Source organism: Dendronephthya gigantea, unplaced genomic scaffold, assembly GCF_004324835.1.
Source record: "Dendronephthya gigantea isolate DGI-Jeju-01 unplaced genomic scaffold, DenGig_1.0 000037F, whole genome shotgun sequence".
NCBI classification, from domain to species: Eukaryota; Metazoa; Cnidaria; class Anthozoa; order Malacalcyonacea; family Nephtheidae; genus Dendronephthya; species Dendronephthya gigantea.
The window spans coordinates 731,483-754,634 of NW_021163047.1; the positions used below are offsets into that span (position 1 = coordinate 731,483).

At 35.0% G+C, this 23,152-nt stretch overlaps 1 protein-coding gene across 1 annotated transcript; it reads left to right on the plus strand.

Moving 5' to 3' along the window:
• The first annotated feature begins 13,482 nt into the window (after positions 1-13,482).
• On the plus strand, positions 13,483-21,215 carry LOC114526148. The gene is made up of 8 exons (XM_028547665.1): positions 13,483-13,622; positions 15,017-15,102; positions 15,551-15,787; positions 16,274-16,426; positions 17,012-17,254; positions 18,364-18,516; positions 19,282-19,509; positions 20,870-21,215. The coding sequence occupies exons 2-8, from the start codon at positions 15,048-15,050 to the stop codon at positions 21,010-21,012; spliced, it is 1,212 nt and encodes a 403-aa protein (XP_028403466.1). The 5' UTR covers positions 13,483-13,622; positions 15,017-15,047; the 3' UTR covers positions 21,013-21,215.
• The last annotated feature ends 1,937 nt before the right edge of the window (positions 21,216-23,152 follow it).

The window sequence follows — 23,152 nt, forward strand, 5'->3', positions numbered from 1 at the left end:
CTCATTGAACAATCCACTTCCTCCTGGAATACACAGTCCATTGAACAATCCACTTCCTCCTGGAATACACAGTCCATTGAACAATCCACTTCCTCCTAAGAAACGTAACTCAGTGTAATGATTTAAATTTAATATACCGCTTTATATGGTATTATTATTATTACCATTAGAAATACCATTACTGAAATGTTATGAGTTAAGATGTTGTATTAACACTGCTAAATTATTTTAATTGTTTAGCACACTCATGCCATGTATTTAAGATATTGTTTTTACTCGTAGAGTTGAATCGTAGTGTATGATTTGCGAAGATACAACTCGTGTTTGTTGTATTTGCGAAGAGCCGTCATCCACATCGCTGCCTTAGGCCACAGAAAATACGTTAAATAAATAGTTGATTAACGTAAATCAGTTCCCAGGTAGATTTAATTTTGTGTGCACATTATTTGATTTAAATAAGAATATTTTCATGGGTAAGTTTGTGCATACAGTTAGTGAATGTAAAAATTTGGGTGAGATTTGGCAACTTTATAAAAGGATGTACATGACATTGTATATCATCGGCTTGTGCACAGTTGCAGAGTCCTGATGGAGAGATGGAGAATACTTAAAGGTCATAAAAATATAGGAAACAATTTTTGTGAATTTTAAATAACTACTGGATACATAGATGCATCCATGCATACTATCGAACTCTAAGAACAAAATTTCCACGCAGGAAGAGCAAAATTAAGCCTCGCATACTCATAAGTGTCCATGTTATAAATGGAATTTTATAGATTTATGTCCCAGATTGTAAAGTGTATGGCTGTGAAACTTTAAAATGCGACTAAGAGAATCTTAATTTATTTCCAGACCGCGGATATTCTTCTAGTACTCTAGTAGCTAAAGTACTTATTCAAAGACAATTTCTAGTAGCTAAAGTACTTATTCAAAGACAATTTCTAGTAGCTAAAGTACTTATTCAAAGACAATTTCTAGTAGCTAAAGTACTTATTCAAAGACAATTTCTAGTAGCTAAAGTACTTATTCAAAGACAATTTGTAGTAGCTAAAGTACTTATTCAAAGTACTTATTCAAGACTTTTCTAGACACTTTCTCTTGTTAATTAATGTATTTCTATATCATATATTTTTGTCAAATGGCTGGGAGGGTTTTCATCCAATGAGAATGCTTTCAGGTTAAGCACTCGCAATAACTGGAGAAGGGTCATAAAAATATAGGGAACAATATTTAATTTGTGATGTTTAAATAACTACTGCATACATACATACATGCATTCATGCATATTATCGAACTCTAAGAAGAAAATTCCCACGCAGGAAGAGCAAAATTAAGCCTGGCATACTCATAAGTGTACATTCTGACTTATTTTCATTAAAAATACAAGCAACAAGGTTGTTGCATGTATATGTTTCTTTAGTAAATTGCACATAAATTGTATATATATATATATATATATATATATATATATATATATATATATATATATAATATATATATTATATATTAATATATATATATATATATATATATAACAAATGATGAGTTGAATTAGGGAAAGTTTTAGAAATTTTAATATTGTCAATAATTGTCAGTAATTTAATAATTAAATAATCACGCGAAAGGAATACTAAAATATTTTGATAACAAGACTTGAGATTTAAAGAGACTTTTCTAGACACTTTTTCTTGTTAATTAATGTATTTCTATATCATATTTTCGCCAACTGGCTGCGAGGGTTTTCAACCAACGAGAATGCTTTAAAGGTTAAGCACTCGCGATAAGTTGAAAAAGGGTCATAAAAATATTGGAAATAATATTTTGTGAAATGAACACTTATGCAAAAACATGCCCATGCACATTGCTTAACCCGCTGGTTTTTTAATTGCGAAATTTTTAAAATTTATTTGAATGCGCTATTCCTCTGCAAGGGTTTATTAGATTATCACAAGCAGAGACCGCTTATTATTACAGACGTCGCTCAACGTGGCAACTTTCGAAACCGCTTGGAATAAAAAAATAACGTGTAAACCAATCTTATTTTTCTGTTGTGAAGAATTTTGAAGGGTCACAAATTCAATAAGTAAGCAAGATCATCGAAATGTAAGTACAACTGCACAATTCGCTCTTTTGTCTGTACACATTTGTTAATCAGTTAGTCCTTATGGCATACACCTTTTTCAAACTATCAAATGTCAAATATCACCGAAAGTGTTTATTCAACCGCCTGAATTACCTCTTATTCAATAAGCTTAATGCATGGCAGTTGTAGTGCAGGATTTCGCAAAGGGCATTATTTTTATCATTAATGGCAATAAGTAGATATTACTTCAATGTCTGCCTGACTGAGTATATTCAAAGGCTTTACCTAACAATGGATTTTTAATACATTTGTCTCTTGAATAACGTTTATAAAAGAAGCATGCATCGTTCTGTACGCAAGACCCTCTCTTTCTCGACATTTTGAAAACGAAAATTAAGCGCACCAAATGACATACGTATAGAAATACCTCACAAATTTTACTAAGGGGCTGTTCACCGATTACCCGAGATTTAACGAAGCGTAACATGATTTTGAGGAATTGAAATAAGTCGTTTTGAAACAAAACTAGCTCATACTATTGTTAGGATTAGTACACGACTACCAGAATCATCTTATTTACTGATTTCAATACCTCAAAGCCATTAAATTCTTTGTTAAATCTCGCAGGTAACCGGGCTCATGTGAACATCCCCTAAAGCGAACCGGGGGGAGAGACTTTGAGGGGAGGAAGGGGGGGATTATCACACAACTATTCTAAAATACATTGTGGAAATAAACGGAAACGCTGTTATGCGTTGTATTTCTTATAATTATATATTAAATTGTTCGTTTGTTCGAACTCGCGTATAAAGCATTATAATATAATTTTTTTATAAGTCAGTTTAACGCTGTATACACTGGCGGTCAAAAAGAACTGCTCAAATTTTGCTGTTATCGTTTGTAACAAGAATCGTGACAATCAATCTTTTATTGTACACTAGCGGTCAAAAAGAACTGTTTAGATACAAATTCATAAAAAAAGAAGGGAATATAGGAGAGAGCTTCATAGGCATTTTGGATAATTCTCTCATTCCAAGCAATATTTCAATAATATTTTGCAACCTGTCACCCTTCCAAGATAGTCAAACAATGGTTTCAGGAGAGGCAGTGACAGAAATGTATTGGCGTACACACTAAAAAGACCTTAATTAACTCTATTGAAAATCTGTGGAACAATGTCAAGGGGATAGTGCAAGAAAGGAATTAATTCATAAAGCGTCCATGATTCATGGGTTGCTGTAAAGATTGTCCATAGGATGAATTTTTCTTACCGCTCACGATTACCACCTTAACAAAAAAGTATGCCACGCCGATGTAAGGCCGTCGTCAATTATAAGGCCAACGAAGGGTTAACAAAATATTAATATTTCATATAGCTTAGCAAGTAATCTAGTCTATATTTACTCGTATATATTGTTAGAGGGACAGTTACGTTCACATTACCAGAAATTTGCGACATGATAATTTGCATGTATACTAATTTGCATTTAACTTTCAGCATAATGGCCTTCAACTTTCACTATAAAATACATATAGTAAATATACAAAACCCAAAAATGCCGTTGACCTAGATCTTGCCCACTGTTTGCCGACCTCTGGATCAATAGAACAGCCGTTTCCCAACGTTTTAATGATCGAATTACTTTCCTTAGGTATTTCTACGTTCGGCCAAATGATTGTGAACAAATGTGTATATAGCCTTCGTATTGTTCAAGTTCCAGACAAGACTGATAATATTTTTTAAAGTGATTGCAGTAAAAATCCGAGCCGTATAGAAAAGTTTATACACAAATACGAAAGAGAATATCTTAAACAATTTTTTTGGGTACATTATACGTCAATTCATCAACTACCTGAATCGAAATATTCGAATCAATATGAGCGATTTTATAAGTTCGTGGACAGCACACGGACAAAACTTTGAGCAATATATTTTTAAATTTGGCCGAATGCAGAAATGCCCAAGCTAAAAAATCCTGTCACCAAAACGTTTCTAAACAGCTGCTCTACCGATCTAGAGGTCGGCAAACAGTGGGCAAGGTCTAGGGCAAGGGCATTTTTAAGTTTTGTCTATTTACTATATGTATTTTATAGTAAAAGTTGAAGGCCATTATACTGAAAGTTAAATGCAAATTAGTATACAAGCAAATTATCATGTCGCAAATTTCTGGTAATGACTTCACTGGCGTAGCCAGCATCGATAATTGGGGGGGTCCATATTCATATATTCATGTAAACAGACTGTAAAGACAATTGATTTGAAAAGAAATTAATCCTGCGTATCACGAATATATGAATATGGACCCCCCCAATTATCGTTCTGGCTACGCCGTTGGTTCACTTGAGAGCGTTTTAACTTGTTTTGAGCAGTTCTTTTTGACCGCCAGTGTATTTATAACATTCTGTTCAAATGGCACACATATTTACATGCATGGATTCCACCTCCTATTTCCAAGGACAAGGACAATCAAAGAGATTATAACGCTGGTTTATGAACTCCCAGTATCCAAAAATATATTACTGAAGATGCAAATTAAAATAAAGTTTATTTGAAATCTGCCACAATACTTTTAAAATTGGGTTATGATTGTTGAGCTTATTTATCATTAAGAAAAATTTGAGATTTATTTACTGACAAAATTTTACCATGAGCCTATGCAACTATCAACAATTGTGAGCTTAAGAAAGTGACGTAACGACGAGTGATTAACGTCAAAAGACTGGGTCAAGGATTTTGATTGGTGGAAAACAAAAAAACTGTACTTGCGTTCAACGTATGAGTTGTCAAAAACGCCACTTGCTTTAAGCTCACTAATGTTTTGAAGTAAATTTCTCGGCCATTTTCACTGAAGTGAATGCAAAAGTAGTTTCGATTCAAATGTGTTTACCCTCAGAAGTCTCTTCATTTTTGCATTGGTAATTTTTTTAGATCATATGGTGAACATATCTTCTTTTCAGACGGTTTTGTGATTTCTAAAACGTTTTTGATGTTTAAATTTTATTACTTTTGCACGATTTTGAGCACGTTTTACGCGAAATAGTGCAAAAATAACTCACCCCAATAAAATATGGAGAAAATCACCGCCCTTCTTCCACAGCATATTTCAGTGCGTTAAAAACATCAATACCTTTCAAAAAAGTCAGTAAGAAAAGATGCCATGGCAAAAAAATTGTTGTTGCAGTTGCAAGTGAAGGCTTTGCGAACATTTAATCAAATTTCGGGCTTTTCCTCCCTGCGTAGCGTTAGTGTAACAGTTTGAACAGCTCATCATGAGCTTATCAACATGGGCTATCGTATTTTCAAGCTAACTTTCTGTTCCTGAACATTTTGTAGGATAACCAAAGCAATCATAATTTCTCTCCTCCTGGTCATTGTTTGTGTCGCATCAGGTCATGGGAAATCATTGCAAACTGGTAGCCATCCCCCTCCCGGCCATCCCCAACCCCCCCATACAAGTGGAAAGCGTTCTATAATGGACATGCATTTCGCTCCCTATCCCCCTCCTCCCGGCAATCCCCAACCCCCCCATACAAGTGGAAAGCGTTCTATAATGGACATGCATTTCGCTCCCTATCCCCCTCCTCCCGGCAATCCCCAACCCCCCCATACAAGTGGAAAGCGTTCTATAATGGACCTGCATGGGAAATCATTGCAAACTGGTAGAAAACGTCATCTCATGGTGCTGCCTGCAATCCCGCTTGGAAAACGTTCTTTAATGGACATGCCTCGCCCTCCCAGTGGAAAACGTTCTTTAATGGACATGCATCCCCCTCCCAGTGGAAAACGTTCTTTAATGGACATGCATCCCCCTCCCAGTGGAAAACGTTCTTTAATGGACATGCCTCGCCCTCCCAGTGGAAAACGTTCTTTAATGGACATGCCTCGCCCTCCCAGTGGAAAACGTTCTTTAATGGACATGCCTCGCCCTCCCAGTGGAAAACGTTCTTTAATGGACATGCATCCCCCTACCAGTGGAAAACGTTCTTTAATGGACATGAAACCTCCCCGCAGTGGAAAACGATCTATAATGGACATAAAACTCCCTCCCAGTGGGAAACGTTGATCAGTGTAAGGCCACCTCCTGAAAAACGTAGCTCAGTTTAATGATATAAATTTCACTGCTTCCTATACTGATTTCTACAAACATCGTAATTATTAAAGACTATAAACACTACAATAATTAATCTTCTAGCACCACGTGTTGCACTATTGAACTGTTATATAAAGACAAGACACGCATATTATTATGAAATTGTGTTTACTTTTGTAATGTTGAACGCAAAATAACAACATTTGCATAATCATCATCAAGCACGGGGCACTGTTATTATGTCCATTACTGATCACTGTGAGTGGAGACGGTATAGCTGACGTTTCAACCGTTTTTGGCGAAGCGATCAAGTTACATTAATCCATTGTCTCTACTGTTTGATATGAACTGTTTTACCTTGAACTATGATTATTTTCATTAGCCTCCATTGCGCGAGATTCAACCAGCCAGGCTTGAATTGTTTTTTAATTCAATAGTTATATGCTGTTAGTACTTTTTATGCGTGACCAGGACCCCAAAGATATATTCCTGCGGCATTTTATTTTAACAACTTTTAAAAAAATTTTCGCAAGTCATAAACTTCTTAAAAGTGCAGAAGTTGAAATAATTTCGACGCTTGCCGAATCTGTGATTTGTAAGAAATGTTTCACGACTCACGGATGATTTGAGCTGTATTTACGTTACGGGATAAAGACTGGCCTGTCTTGTACTTTTTTATACGGTTTGAATGGCCAGACTGGTCCTATTACGTTCTATTACCGAGATACTACTTGTGAGTTAAGATCATAGCGTTTCGTGAATACACTCGTATTTTATACGTGCTTGCTATAAACAAAACCTCGATTAACAGGGCCGTCCTTAGGATATTTTACTGATCGACGGACTTGTACCGACTACACTCTGGATGAAACTTTGTCAAGTTTATATTGGATCGGTCTATAGTATCAAAAATATTTTTGTCTGCCGACTAAAATAGCAATTTTACCGACTGAACCTCAGAATAAACTTTCTGGGGGGGTGTGACACCTCCAAACTCCCACCCGTAACTCCGGGCCTGCCTCGATAGCACTATCACGCACCGGATAACGATTTTTTAACCGTTCTAAACATGCCTGGAAATCATTAGATTAAGACACGATTACTAAGGTTCAATCTAGATTATAAATTCTACTGGTTAAACCAAGATTATATTGCAGCCATCGTGCCTGTGGTCAGTGAATTGAAACAAGTTGATCGAAATGGATTCTTTTATAAACATTCTGTGCAATAAAGAATAAAGAATAAAGAATAAGGTAGATGAATTTTAGATAGCGCTATGATTTTAACCATGAATGCATCATGCAGGGTTTTTCAACTTTATCTGGAAGGCACATTCAAATGTGCTACATTGTGCTACATTGTGCTACATTGTGTTACATTGTGCTACATTGTGCTACATTGTGCTACATTGTGATACATTGTGATACATTGTGCTACATTGTGCTACATTGTGCTACATTGTGCTACATTGTGCTACATTGTGCTACATTGTGTTTGTGAAGAATAGTTTGATTATAATTACATGATAATTGAGTTGTAGATATGGTAATTAATTAGGGGGATATAAAAAAAAACTGGGGAGAGGGTTGAAATCAAGGTCAAGGAGTTAAGACAGGACAAGTCAGCAAAGCGGTCCTGAGAGTTAAAAAGAACCTTTTGAGTGGAATAAGCGGAGTATTGGGGTGATCCCGTCTAGAAATTACTACGCTATATCTACGCTATATTTGATAAAGTTGAAGTAAAGCCTTGAAAATCAAGTATATTGAAGCGACGGGGCTACTGAAGCAAAACCCAGAAGTGTGGTGAAGCTGAACGAGTCAGTGTTGCAATAACCAAAACCGATAAAAGAATAACCGTAAGAGACGAGGGTTTCCCTGGGAATCGCTTGGTGATACATCGTAACCAAAGTGTTGGGCTAGCCGAAGAAACAAGACGGAAACTCTCTGGAATTAGGGTTTGTTTGAAAATACTGTAGAAAAATAATAGTTAGGGGTAGTTAATTAGAATAAAAGATTTTATTAATTATTAGAATACTTTTGTTGTTTTGGATCAGCGTTTGCAGCGCCCACGTCGACGATAGAAATCGTCACAGTGCTACATTGTGCTACATTGTGCTACATTGTGCTACATTATGCTACATTGTGTTACATTGTGCTACATTGTGCTACATTGTGCTACATTGTGCTACATTGTGCTACATTGTGCTACAACATTGTGCTACATTGTGCTACAACATTGTGCTACATTGTGATACATTGTCAGTGCTACATTGTGCTACATTGTGCTAAATTGTGCTACTTTGTGCTACATTGTGCTGCATTGTGCTACATTGTGCTACATTGTACTACATTGTGCTACATTGTGCTACATTCAGCTACATTATTCTACATTGCATGTGCTACATTGTGCTACATTGTGCTACATTGTGCTATTGTTAAACATTGCTCTTAATCAAACAGGAAATTACTCAAAGTACTCAAATTATGTTAGCTGCGATATTTTAATACTAGATTATAATTTTACTTGCTCATGCAAAGCGGGCGCTATTTTCTCAGTTTGGTATTACAGGGTTCGGCAAAAAACACCAAGTCTCTTCTCTTCGTCAAACAACTGTGACTACATGAACTACATGTATATGATGGCAACAATTTATCCGTCATTTCAAAAGAATAGCCAAAATAATTGCATTGTAAATAATGTAAATAAACCGCGGTGAATATTATGTCTATGATGTGGAACCGATACTTCGACGCGTAAATCGATAAAAAACAATACACTTATAATCAACACAGTATACCACCAAAATGATTTGATTATTGCACAAAATGTCCGTTTTGTGTAGTATCAATTATGTACTGTATGCGGAATATCAGGTATTGACTAGGTATCGACATAATGTATATTCAGGTAAGAGATCTATCACTACATACACAATACAGCATCGTTTGTCCCTAAGCTCTTAGCTCTATTTATGGATATACCGTCCAATTATATTTGTGCTTTATCAGAATGCTAGTAATTTATTGCATCGATTCTCAAAAGAATTACTTGATTTTGCGCCCGAAATGTTTCGAGGAACACTCTTCGCCCCTCGTTTCTTAAAATCGTGAATATTTATCAAGCCCGGTGGCACATGCGCAGTTGTGACCTGTAGGAAAAAATCGGGTGCTCCGGGGGTATATTTCTTAAAAAAAAACCACACCACGGAAATGTAATGCTTCAAAATTTACAGTAGCGGGCCAGATTCCTCAATGTGTTTGTGAACTTAGGAAAAGGGATAGATGATTAATAAATAAAACAAGTTAAACTGATTTAAAAACGTTACATTACTGATCATGTACAAAAAATTACTATATAAGCATAAATCGAACTGCCCCCCCCCGGAAAGTTTACACTATGACTGACTGACTGACTGACTGACTGACTGAATGTATGACTCGTTTGATTTTTCTGCCACTATTCACAATACTGTTAAGTTTCTTTGAAACTTTGCACTAAAAATGAACAAAATTAATACAAGCTAAGCAAGAATTTGGTTAAGTTTTCTACAAGGTAGCAAGAAATGGTTTTACTATAAAGTCTGGTAATTTTATTTGGAGATAATGTCGTTGAATGCATAAAAGCGATCGAAAACTGTACCCTGCGGTTCATGCTATGGACTTGGCCGATGTTCGCGATGAGTTAGAACGATATAGTTTCGGCCCACTGTCGGGACGACAACTACTTGTACTCAACGACTGTTTAAGTATAAACGAGAGCAATTATCGAAGGAATCAGCTTCAAAGCTAAACAAACCAAAGGGAGTAACTACGCGTCAAACAGCAAAGACTCAAGCCCATGTCGGCCAAGACCTTTCTGAACCTATAACAGCGCAAAATGTCGAAACGAAAGATGCTTCACCACAGCTCACTGTACAAGATAGATCGTTCGGAAGCGTTGTCGAACAACAAACAACAGCTAAAGGCTGTTTTCCACTTACGCGTTTGTCATACGCACGTACACGCACGTAAAAGTCTAAATCCTTATACATGTTACCTTTAAAAAAACTAAGTGAATAAATCGAAGGAACTTGGTTTTCTGCATATTTTAGTATGCATTAGTTGACCTAGATGTTAATAATAGAAAGTTAAAAGCATTTAACATTTCCCGTACGTGTACGCGCGTATAAAAAACGCGTAAGTGGAAAACAGCCTTAACGCGACACTTGACACGAAGCTTAATTTAGAACACCCTATTGAAGAGTCCCAACAGCGGGTGGGGAAATTACTGGATGAGAGTCTAGCAATTAAATTAGCATTATGATGAACGCAGCATCATCCACTCAACGCAGACAATGACTTGATTGGCTTGAACTTAATTTGTTTCAAGCATTTGTGAATTGAACACTTATGCACGCACGCATGCACATGCATTGTATTTAAAATTTAAAATTTAAATAAAAGTCGAACACTGCTTTATCTTTTAATATGAAGGCCTGTTGTGAAACATTTTCATTTCTTTATACGCCGTTATAAAAAATTTTCAAAACGGGCATTCGACTAAGAGAATCTTAATTTATTTCCAGACTGTGAATATTTTTCTAGTATATTCTAGTAGCTAAAGTGGTTATTCAAAATTTTATCTTGTTTTCTTTAGGAAATGCAATTTTCTCCGAATCATTTTAAATTTTGGCTTGATTTCATTAAAAATACAAGCAACAAGGTTGTTGCATGTATGTTTCTGTAGTAAATTGTATATAAAGTGTGTATATGTAACAAATGATGGGTTGAATTAAGGAAAATTCTAGATATTTTAAAATTGTCAATAATTGTCAGTAATTGTAATCACGCGAAAGGAAAATTAAAATATTTTGATAACAAGACGTGACCTTTAAAGAGACTTTTCTAGACACTTTCTCACGTTAATTAATGTATTTCTATATCATATTTTCGGCAACTGGCTGCGAGGGTTTTCATCCAACGAGAATGCTTCAAGGTTGACTCGCGATAAGTGGAGAAGGGTCATAAAAATATAGGAAACAACATTTTAGGCCGAAATTTTTAATAACTATACCGCATCCATGCATTCTATCGAAATCAAAGAAGAAAATTCCCCGCAGGAAGAGGACAATTAAGGCTTGCATGCTCATAAGTGTACATGTATAAACATAATTCATGCAATTTTATAGATTTATGTCCCAGATTGTGAAAGTGCGTGGCAGTGAAACTCTAAAATATACATAATTATTTTATTATCTTATCGAAACACAGAATAAAACTGCTTTCAAACAGATTCATAACTTTAAAGATGATGTAAAGTCCGTTCTGCGTATGAATACCGCGCATAACAATATTTGTTTACGTTTGTGCACTGTTCATAAAATGATTGCAATATACGGGGTATTTAATATCTATATATGGAATGCAATTGATATGTATATTAAAGGCTCTATGCATGAAAGATTGTGATGGCTTTTTAATCAAGATAGAAGGTCGCACTGCGATCTCTGTGCATTCAATTAATATTTTATATAATTATGTTGTCAAAACAATTCTTAATGAGTGATAAAAGAAGGCAGATACATATATGACTGACCTTCTTTATTGTAATGGCATAGAATATTACTCCCTCTTTTTCACATCATTCTATTGCTATGTATCAGAATTATATCAGAATATGTGGTTTTGAGCAACTACTCGTTAACGATAAATCACGCACTTTCGTGATTCACAAAATATTGCAGCAAACAGGGTCAACCATGTGTATAAAATCTGCGGTATGGTTTTAGAATTCCTTAGCATCTATACAGTATAGTTATTAAATGACAAAATTATATTTCCGATCTGCTGCTTTCTTCAAGCCATATGAATAAACTTATATAATTTATATGAATAAACTTATATAATAAACTTATATAATTTTTTTCGTCAAATAAGGCCAGATACAAAATAGATAAAACTAGAATGCAAATTATGGATACACGATATGATTCTTAGTAAATGCAACTGGCTAAAAAAAACACGACAGTGCATTGCTCCTAAAATGATTGCAATACAGGGTTATTTATTTATATATGGAATGCAGTTGATAAGGCTTTGTGGGATATTGTGCATGATGGTTTTTTAATGAAGATAAAGGGTCGGACAGTAGCTATATAAGGTTGTGTGCATTTAAATAATATTTTATATAGTTATATACAATCGCGCAAAATAATATTTAATTGGTGATAAAGAGAGCAGATTTTACATATAATATTAAGGCTTTATATAAAATAGGATATTACTCCCTGGTTTTCACATTCCATTAAGGCTAGTTTCCCTCAAAAAAATTCTCCTTTGGATCGGACAGGACAGGAAAGTTTTCTTTGTATAAACGCGCAGCCTGAGAACTCACCGACAAAGAAAATTTTCCGATCCCAAAGAGATTTTTCCTGAGTGGAAACTAGCCTTTACGATTTATCAGAATTATACTAGAATCAATGGTTTTGAGGTATGCAACTACTCGCTAACAATAAATCACGCACTTTCGTGACTCAGAAAATATTGTGACAAAGAGGGTCAACCGTGCTTGTGTGAAATCTGCGGTTGGTTAACAGAATTCTAGAATTCTATAGAATGCATTGGTTGTATGCAGTATATATATATATATATATATATATATATATATATATATATATATATATATATATATATATATATATATATATATATATATATGCATATGCATTTTAAATTCACAAAATATTATTTCTTATCTGCTGTTTTCTTGAAGCCATTTTTAAATAAATCAATCCGTAAGCACAATGTAGGAATAGCAAAATTTTCATTTTGGAAGCTGCATTTGATAGAAATAAAAGTCTTTTGAAAAAATCAACAAAGACGTTAAAATAACACGTACAAAGGAAACGTACCTGGTTATTAGTCTTTGTTTCCATCCACTGAACGCAAACAATGCCTTGATTGGCTGGAACTTAATTCTTTTCAAACATTTATAAATTGAACACTTATGCAACGCACGTATTCACCTCGTATTTAAAATTCAAATTTGAAATTAATGTCTGATAACACTTCTTTTAATTAATGTATTTCGACATCATATTTTCGCCAAATGGCTATGAGGGTTTTCATCTTTAAGGTTAAGCACTCGCGATAAGTGGAGAAGGGTCATAAAAATATTGGAAACAACATTTTGTGAAATGAACACTTATGCAACAACATGCCCATGCACATCCCTTAACCCGCTGGCTTTTTTAAATGCGAATTTTTTTTAATTTATTTAAATCTATTCCTCTGCAAGGGTTTATTAGATCAGCACAAACTAAGACCGCTTATTATTACAAACGTTGCTCAACGTGGCAACTTTCGAAACCGCTTTAAAAAAAAATAACAAGTAAACCAATCTTATTTCTCTGTTGTGAAGAATTTGGAAGGATCACAAATTCAATAAGTAAGAAAGATCATCGAAAGGTAAGTACAAATGCACAATTCACTCTTTTGTCTGTTAATCAGTTATGGCATACACCTTTTGTAAACTATCAAATGTCAAATATCACCGAAAGTGTTTCATCAACTGTCTGATATTACTTCTTATTCAATTAGCTTAATGCATGGCAGTTGTAGTGCAGGATTTCGCAAAGGGCATTTTAGCAATGGCAATAAGTCGATATTACTTCAATTTCTGCCTGACTGAGTATATTCAAGGGCTTTACCTAACAATGGTTTTAGTTTAAAACATTTTTCTGTTGAATAAGCGTTTATAAAGGAAGCATCGTCCTGTAAGCAAGACCCTTTCTTTGTGGATATTTTGAAAACGAAAATTAAGCCCACCAAATGACATACGTGTAGAAAGAGTTGACAAAGTTTACTAGGGGGCTGTTCATTTATGCCCGATTACACAAGATTTAACGAAGATGATTTTGAGGTATTGAAATAAGTCGTTCTGAAACAAAACTAGCTCATACTATTGTTAGGATTAGTACACGACTACCAGAATCATCTTATTTACTCATTTCAATACCTCAAAGTGAGCTCATGTGAACCAGGGGGAGAGCCTCGGAGGGGGAGGGGGGCAAATATTATACATACCTATTCTAATATTCTAAAATACATTCTGCACATACTGAAACGCTATGTTATGCAGCGTTGTGTTATGCAGTTATGTTATGCTATGTTATGCTATGTTATGCAGTTATGCAGCGTTGTATTTCTTATAATTATATATTAAATTGTTCGTTTGTTAGAAATTGCGTATGAAGCATTAAAATATTATTTCTTATAAGTCAGTCTGAAACAAAAGATCGTGAACTCCAAAATATTCTAAACAAACATTCAAAAGTTTTCCATGGGTTGGGTAAACTCAAGCAAGAGAAAATCAAATTAAACGTTGATAAAACAACAACACCCCGAGCACAGCCACAACGCCGAATTCCCTATCACATACGTCAGAAGGTCCAGAACGCGATAGAACAACTAGAGAAAGACGATAGCTGGTTTGATCCAGCGAAATTTGATTATATTGTTTGACTAGTTTAGTACTTTACCTTGAGATGGGTGCAACAGTTTCGTTTCTGATTACCCACAAACAGCCATACAGACTACCTCCTTCTCTTCATCTCAAAAGGTCGATGCAAAACATAATAATTTCAGCCTTCTTTACTCTGGCAAGTGGCATCGGACTTATCACATGTATCTTGACGGGAAACCTGTTTTCTCTAACGGATTCAGCTGTTCAGTTACTTTGTAGGGTCTAATATGTTTGTAAGATAATTTGCATGAAGGTTTATATTCTTTAAACAAACTGTTCCACTTTTCTCCAAATAAAATGTAAAAATTTTAAAGGCTTGTATTTTCTTTGGGTTTAGACATTAAAAGAAATCTTTGCCATCGTCGAAAATGATCATCTTCCCCCTATCAAGTTTTATCCTCCTGGCTGGGATTGCAATTCCTGGTAGGAATAAGATTATGATGAAGAAGTAAAATTGTTTTAAAATTATAACTTTTTGGTGAATTCACAATTCGTTGCAATTTGCAAACTTATATGTATAAAAACCAAATAACATATGTGCAATGATTTCCAAATTATGACGAATTATGACATAATAATGCCAACAGATATTCTGTGTTTGCGATATTTCTTTAGCTTTGGGAGCCAGATGATAAAAATTATGATTATAAATTCCATATCTGGAATCCATCCAGGATATATATATATATATATATATATATATATATATATATATATATATATATATATTTAGAATATCCTAGCTGTGCAATGTTTTTCGTAATGTATATATTCAGAATATCCTAGCTGTGCAATGTTTTTCGTAATGATTACATTCTCAAGTTATTTTCACTATTGGCACTGAACTAATTTTGACATATCTCCATTCAAGCTGAATCGCTTTGTGGTTGTCGCATCCCATTTAAAGCAATTGGATGTAGAAAGGACAAACGTCATGATCGCGCTTTGCCAAAGATGTTGATCAATGAGAGAGATAGATACAGTAGCCACTACAATGGTTTTGATGTTGACTGGATGAATTGGGATGAATATTTACCTGCTTTTACATGTCGCTGTGCTGAAGCTGCCATGAAGAAAGGATATAAATATTTTGGACTGCAGTTCTGGGGTAGGATATTGGATATTTGGTTTGCCCCTTCCTTTACCTTTCCCTCTGGCTCTACCCTTAGATTTTTTTCTAATAGATGAGTGGTGTTCTGAAGATGTGTCAGAACAAGAACTTCCCTCATCCTCAACAGCATCTGTAGGGCTAGTATCTTCATCACTAAAAAATGCTTTATGGCATTATAATTCACATATTGTCACCAAAAGTACACTCGAGAAAAAGTACTTTCCTAGAACTTCCCTCATCCTCAACAGCATCTGTAGGGCTAGTATCTTCATCACTATAGAATTATAATTCACATATTGTCACCAAAAGTACCTTCGAGAAAGAGTCAAAATAATTAGAGATCCGTATAATTTGGAGTTTGGTCTACTCTGTATATGTAGAACACACGTCCAAAGGTCATGTCAAAATCATGTTCTATATACATATTATATATATGTATTCGTATCACGTTGACTATAATGTTGATATATGACTCAACTTAAGGGGAATGTTGGAGTGGCCCGTCACCAGCAGCGGAAAAAGGAATTATAAAACATGCAAGGGGAAAGAAATGCTATGGTCCCCAGTATAAGAAATGTGACAGTAACTCAAACAATTGTGTTGGAGCTGAAAACCACAACTTTATCTATGAAATACGTAAGTTAACTAAGTTTATATTATGACGCTAAGAATTCAGTGCCAAAGTCTAAACAAGTGGCAAAGTCTAGTTATAATGTTGGGGTCAGGTGTCAATTGAGACGCAAGTCCTGTTCCTTACCTCTGTCACACTTTTGCCCTCTGTTATTATTATTATTATGCGTAATAATTGTATTTGTGTTGTGACAAATGATTACATTAAATCAAATTCAAGCAATTTCGTTAGTCGAGAGCTATGATCTATAAAATGACAGAAACTCGGCATATCGTCGCAAAAATATTAACGGATTCGATCAGTCATCGCTTGTATATTTTTTTAGCGATTCCGCCAATTTTAGCACGTGTTTCAGTTAAGCTGATCAATAGCATTTTTTGAATCCTCTATGTGTTATCTATGCGTGATATGTTCAAAATTTTGACTTTTCCAATTTTCTAAGTGTTGCGGAAAACAAAAACGAACTGATTGCCGTTTAATTTCGGAAATTTTTTCGATGTGGTGACACGCACGTGTGACACTAGGGTATACGAACAAACAGCGGAGATTAGTAGAAGTTTGACTGATATAGAATCTTTTCTACTTTTCAGACCCTTACCAGTGTCCAGTTAAATTTGAGCGTTTGGGTTGCTACAGGGATAGAAAGCAGAAGAATACAAATGATCGTCCATTAAGTGACTACCTTCTCACCGATCGGGATAAACGGCATTCTGTGTCCAGTGGTAGAGATATTGACTGGTATAATTATGATACTTACCTACCAGAACTGGCATGTCGCTGTGCAATGAAGACAGTTGAAGAAGGATGGGATACTTTTGGCTTGCAGTATTATGGTAAGATATTAGAGAGTTTTAGTTTGACGTTTACGGCAACCGCTAACCACAGTTTCACGTTAGCGGTTTGACGTTGTCGTTGTTGCAAATTTGACATTTAGTTCACAGTCATTTACCTATACCTTATTTTGGAACGATTCAAAATTGGCATCGAGTAAACAGTTTCGCTGTTAAATTGTTGATAGCTATTTCTAATGCTTCATTTTTTTTAAATCAAATGTCGTTTAGACCTGGAAAAGTTGACTGAGAATAATTTATTTTTTAGTAACTTACTATCGACCTACCATATTGCCATACAATCGTGTTATTGAATAGTGAGCCGCTTTCTTAAAGAAAATCGGTAAACGCATTGAAAGCAAGCTAGAAAATTACCTCAAAGAAGATTTGAATATCCAATAAGTCTACTATAGTAGTGTTTATACGTGAAACGAGGCACCATTGCAAAAACAATTCGCTAGGTAAATGAGCTACGTGAAAATAGGTCAAACGGCAAAATTTCAAAGTCAAGCCGCGGTTTGCGGTTAGCGTGAAAAAAAGTCAAACTAAATCTCTCTATTTTGGCCCATGCGGCTTTTGTATAAGTACAGGTTACCTATAGCTGGCTTTTTACTGTAGTATGTGGTATCCAGACAAACTGTTTTATTGCATACCATCAACATCTGAATTGGTTTAGCACAATACAATTTGTCTAATTTAAACATCATTCGATGAGAGTTGATGCATGGAAGGTTAATTTCAGGCAACAGCCCGAATTTTGTTCTTCAGATTTATCATACTTATTTGCGAGAAAGTAAACATGACAAAATATGGTTTGAACTTCAACGATAGTTCATTGTACTACCGGGCCTTCAGTGCCGCAGAGTTTATTTGATAGTGCAATAGACCTTTTTCGTAATGACGTCAAACGCGGAAAGTCTGATGTTACACGAAGTTTGATTAGCTAGATAGTTTTGTGGAGCCAATCAAATTTCGTGTTACATCATACATTCCGCGTTTGACGTCATTATAAGAAAGGTGTATTGTCAGTCATTGATGCAAGAGTAAGATAATTATTTATGGGAGGATGATTTATCACTCATTTCTAAATAAATATGACGACAATTTTCCAGGCGAATGCTGGTCTGGAGAACGTGGCAATGTAACTTATTACCAAGATGGAGAAACATCAACTTGTAAGAACAAATGTTTCAAAACTTGTACTAAATCTGATTCATTCTGCACTGGAGAACAAAAAACGAACTACGTTTATCGCATAACTGGAGGTAAGAATTGAACGCACAGACATGTAGAAAAACTGCACTCGTTGTCGATTTCATATTACTTTCCAACGCGCAATCTGCGAGTTCGTATAGCGAACATGTCAATTACGTTCGTTTCATCGAAATAAGTTCCAAGAATCTGCCATTTTAAAACTTCTTCCAAATGCAACATGTTTTTGGCCCAAGAGCACGCCAACCCTCCTCTCGATGTGTAAGTTTTCTAAAAAAAGAGATTCTGTTGTATTCTGTTGCATACAAATACATCTCGAACGTTTTACGGCAATTGAAATAAAGACATGTTTTTGAAAAGTTAATCTAAAAAGCATTCTACAACGTAGTACTTTAAATAATTTGTATATTGTTCAAATATCTTTAAATTGCTGCACTGTAAATTATTTTGGCCATTCTTGAATTCCCCCGAAAAATAAGAAAATCATTGAATATTTACAATTTTCCCTACTTGTTTCTTGTAAATCAAGGCATATCGAAGGCATGCTGCTTGCTACGTGTTTAATATGTCAACTCTTATTTAAACTCTCTTTATTAAAACTACTTCAGAATATTTGGAGTAACTTGTTCTGCAACTAACTATAAGCTCACGAGTCTATTGGTTAGTTTGACACTGAATTAAAAATTCGGCAAAGAAAGAATGTTAATTTTGTCCGAATCTTTTGGCTATGATCGACAAAAATAACTGCATGGAATGAATTCAAACGTTGAATAATTTCGATAATTGTAATAAACTGTACGGAATAACGATTTTTCTAGACGTGTGTGAGATTCCTTACACTGCAACTGGCTGTTACAATGAAATTGAATCTCAACGTGCTCTTCCCGAATTCATTCTCGATGATGTGAATCCAGCAAGTCCCAAGTTCATGGGAATTATCAACACAGACTTCAGTGATTGGGAAGAATACATGAAAGGTTTCGTATGTCGTTGCGCAAGGAAAGTCCTGGAGAAAGGATACAACACTTTTGGAATCTTCAATGAAGGTTTGTCTATTCAATAATTACTCAAAAGTTGAGATATTCCATGAAAAAGCACACAGTTCGTTACTGCGGCAGCTATTATACCATTTGCGTTCAAGTATGCAGCGTCATGAGCTACCATGCACTGATGTGTCCCAAAAGTCCCCTCTCATTGACATAACTTTTTTGTTGTTACGGGTACTGTTTTGGTGACGCACTGCATTATTTAACGGATTTGCTTATGTTTAAACATGACGTATTTTGAATATTCGTTCGACTTCAAACGAAAAATACACGAATGTCAACCATAAATAATAAACAAAAAGAGCTAAACCAACGTTAAACTTTGCTAAAGCAAACGTTTTACACTTAACGATACGTGTCATGGTTGCTTTCGAACGATGCTTCTTCATCTTGTGCCATGGCTTCCATGCATGTATAAGGTCAAGCGCAAATATACAGAGGCAATACCGTAAAGTGTTTTCCGTGCAACAACCCAATTAAATGCTGATTTGATTGATGCTATTGGAAAAGAGATCCGATCAAAATCCGATCTGTAAATTTCAATCTTCTGTTACTACACAAATTACAAGATTTGACAATAATTTTGTTCATATAACTCGTGTTCTTCGGTCGTGACTCTGTCTTTCCTGCATCATACCATTTTACGAGAGGGTTTACCTTTAACACATTCATGTTGTGTGTAACTATAGTGATGCTTGGCACTACTGTAGTACTGTAATAAAACAAACTACGTGTATGTGCATGTTTTAACCATGAAACGTGTTCTTATAAGAGTTAATGTTGCGTTTAGCAAAGCGGAACGTTTAACAAACATACGTATGTTTGCTGTTCATTGTTCACGGTTGACATGTGTCTCTTATTTGTTTAAAGTCGAACCCTTGATCAAAATACGTTTTCAACTTGAACAAACACGTGAAATAGCTTCATACTTTTACGCGAACAGTAATAAATGAATTAAATCTGTTTCGCATAATTCAAATTCATTTGTCACGTCAGTTGGGTTAAATATTGGTAAATACGTAATGCTGTTAGACAAACAAATATAGTTACACTACAAAATTAAATATACCGTTTTTGAGATAGATTCGACCAAATTCCGGAGGTAATTACGTATCAATCAAATCAAAACCCATGCCTTTTTAGTTAAAGCCATAATGGTCTTCATCTCACTAGTTTTTTTAGTGGCCACGTGCAGTCAACAAAGTAATTGATGTCTTAGTTTAGGTGGAATGGAACATTTAATACCATTCATAATTATTCTGTTACAAAACACCTTCTTGTTTCCATGAAAGGTGTATAGGAATATACTTATGGGACATAAACAGTTCGTTTGTATAAATTTCATCGATTATATTCTTAGGTCAGTGTTACAGCGGACCCACAGCTGAAACAACTTATAATAAACATGGAGAAAGTGACCAATGTTTCTACAACGGTACACTAGCGTGTTCATCTCGCATTTGTGCTGGTGGCAAGAAAACAACCTACGTTTACCAACTTTAAGATGAAACAACATTGTGTGAGACTGGGAGGAAATCACTAGTGCATTTATAATGTTTTGTTATATAACGCCCTTTTGTTAGTGTGAGTGATGTGTTTGAACAATAATTATCTTCGCGAACAGTTGAGACCAATTTGAAGGTTTCTTGCCAACAAGTTAAAGTTTCAACTGAAGCAAGATCTAGTGTGAAATTGTATACTTAAAAAAACGTCGATGTTTTTGTATTGTTGTTCTTTGTTAAGATATCCGAGTTTTTGTTGAAATCATGGATCCAGGTTGTGTTTGACACTTAAGGATAAGCATCGGTGTAGGTTAATATCTGGTGCAGGTTAACATCGGGTGTATCCACGCAACGAGAAGTGTGAAAATTTTAAAGCAAATAGCTTAAATCTATTTTGACTGCCCCCTCTCGGACTCAATGTGGAAATGACTAAAATCACTTTGGGGAGTCAAAAGAAATTACCAGATCTGAATACAACCCACCGCCATCATGAAAATAAACGACAAAATAATCTTTACAAATAAACCAGACACTAACCCTAACCCAAAAACTACCCAGAAGATATTGTCAGTGGTTCAATTACTGCATGAGTTTTCAAATATTCGAAAGATAGAAAAATTTTTTAGTGAAAATTGGAGATCGAAAGATTGCAACGACGCGTTTTCGAACCTAGGCATCACGCACGGGAGACAAATCACTTCACCACTCGACTACTGGATGTCAAGCGTTGAAAACAAGGTCAGTTTAATGCAATATATAGTGATAACTTATGGAAAAAGTATGGGAATTTTTAAAAATATAAGTAACCGTGGGCGCACCTTGTCTCTCAACCCGTAGAAAATTAAATTCCGGGAGCAAAGAAAAAATTGTAATGTTCGTCAATTTTTTGAAAATTTCAAAATTCGGATCCAAATACCTCGAAATGGATCAAAACTAAGTAGAATTACATTCTATGATGTTACGAATACATTTGAACACATAAAATAATACTTTTATAAATTTCAAAATTTCACAACAATCGCTAACATGGGACCAAAGGTAAAATTGTGATTTTAGTCATTTTTTTGAAATTTCAAAATTCACTTCAAAATACCTCGAAATGGATCAAAACAATTGATCAAAACTAAGTAGAATTACATTCTTTGATGTTACAAATACATTCGAACACATAAAATCATTCTTTGATAAATTTCAAAATTTCACAACAATCGCTAACGGGGGACCAAAGGAAAAATTGTTATTTTTAGTCAATTTTTTGAAATTTCAAAATTCAATTCAAAATACAACGCAATGGTTCAAAACTAATTAAAATTACATTCTTTGAAGTTACGAATGCATTTGATCACATGAACACATTTGAACACACAAAATCATACTTTTGATAAATTTCAAAATTATTCAAACAATTGGTAACAGGGGTTAGTTTATCAATCCCCATGATTTGAGTCTCTAAATTAAACAATAGTACAACACCAGAAATTTCGCTGCGATAAACTTTACGTTAACTTCTCCCAAAGAACTTTCAATCGGTAAATAGGCGCATGTTCCAAAAGCTGCACGCGATGCATCTGCGAACACGCACAGAATTGGCGATCCTACTCTCTCTCGTGGACAAATACATCTGTCAAACGATACTCCATTCAGCTGCTTCATTTCCTCGAAGTAGGATGCCCATTTCTTTTAAACGCTTGGTTCCAGCTTGTCGTCCCAGCCTACTCCTTGTCCCCATAGCTCTTGTAAACTTATCTTTGCTCTCACGAGAAAAGGTGCAACGAAACCAATTGGATCGTATATTCGAGCGATTTGGCTGAGTATCTTGCGCTTGGTAAGATCTGTAATACCGGACTTAACAGCTTCAATTTCGAACTTATATTTCAGGACACCTTTTGCACAATCCCAAGAAACTCCAAGCACTTTTGCGTCGTTTTGACTTTGTGGTACCTTGATTTCATTCCTTTTCGTGTTTCAAATTTCAAAATTCACTTCAAAATACCTCGAAATGGATCAAAACAATTGATCAAAATTAAGTAGAATTACATTCTTTGATGTTACGAATACATTCGAACACATAAAATCATTCTTTGATAAATTTCAAAATTTCACAACAATCGCTAACGGGGGACCAAAGGAAAAATTGTTAT

What these genes read in the sequence shown, in the direction of transcription:
- LOC114526148 (XM_028547665.1), top strand. Translation starts at nt 15,048, where the DNA reads ATGATCATCTTCCCCCTATCAAGTTTTATCCTCCTGGCTGGGATTGCA. An exon ending in TTTTGGACTGCAGTTCTGGG is followed by an intron (nt 15,788 to 16,273) that starts GTAGGATATTGG and finishes ACTCAACTTAAG; the next exon opens with GGGAATGTTGGAGTGGCCCG. An exon ending in TTTTGGCTTGCAGTATTATG is followed by an intron (nt 17,255 to 18,363) that starts GTAAGATATTAG and finishes ACAATTTTCCAG; the next exon opens with GCGAATGCTGGTCTGGAGAA.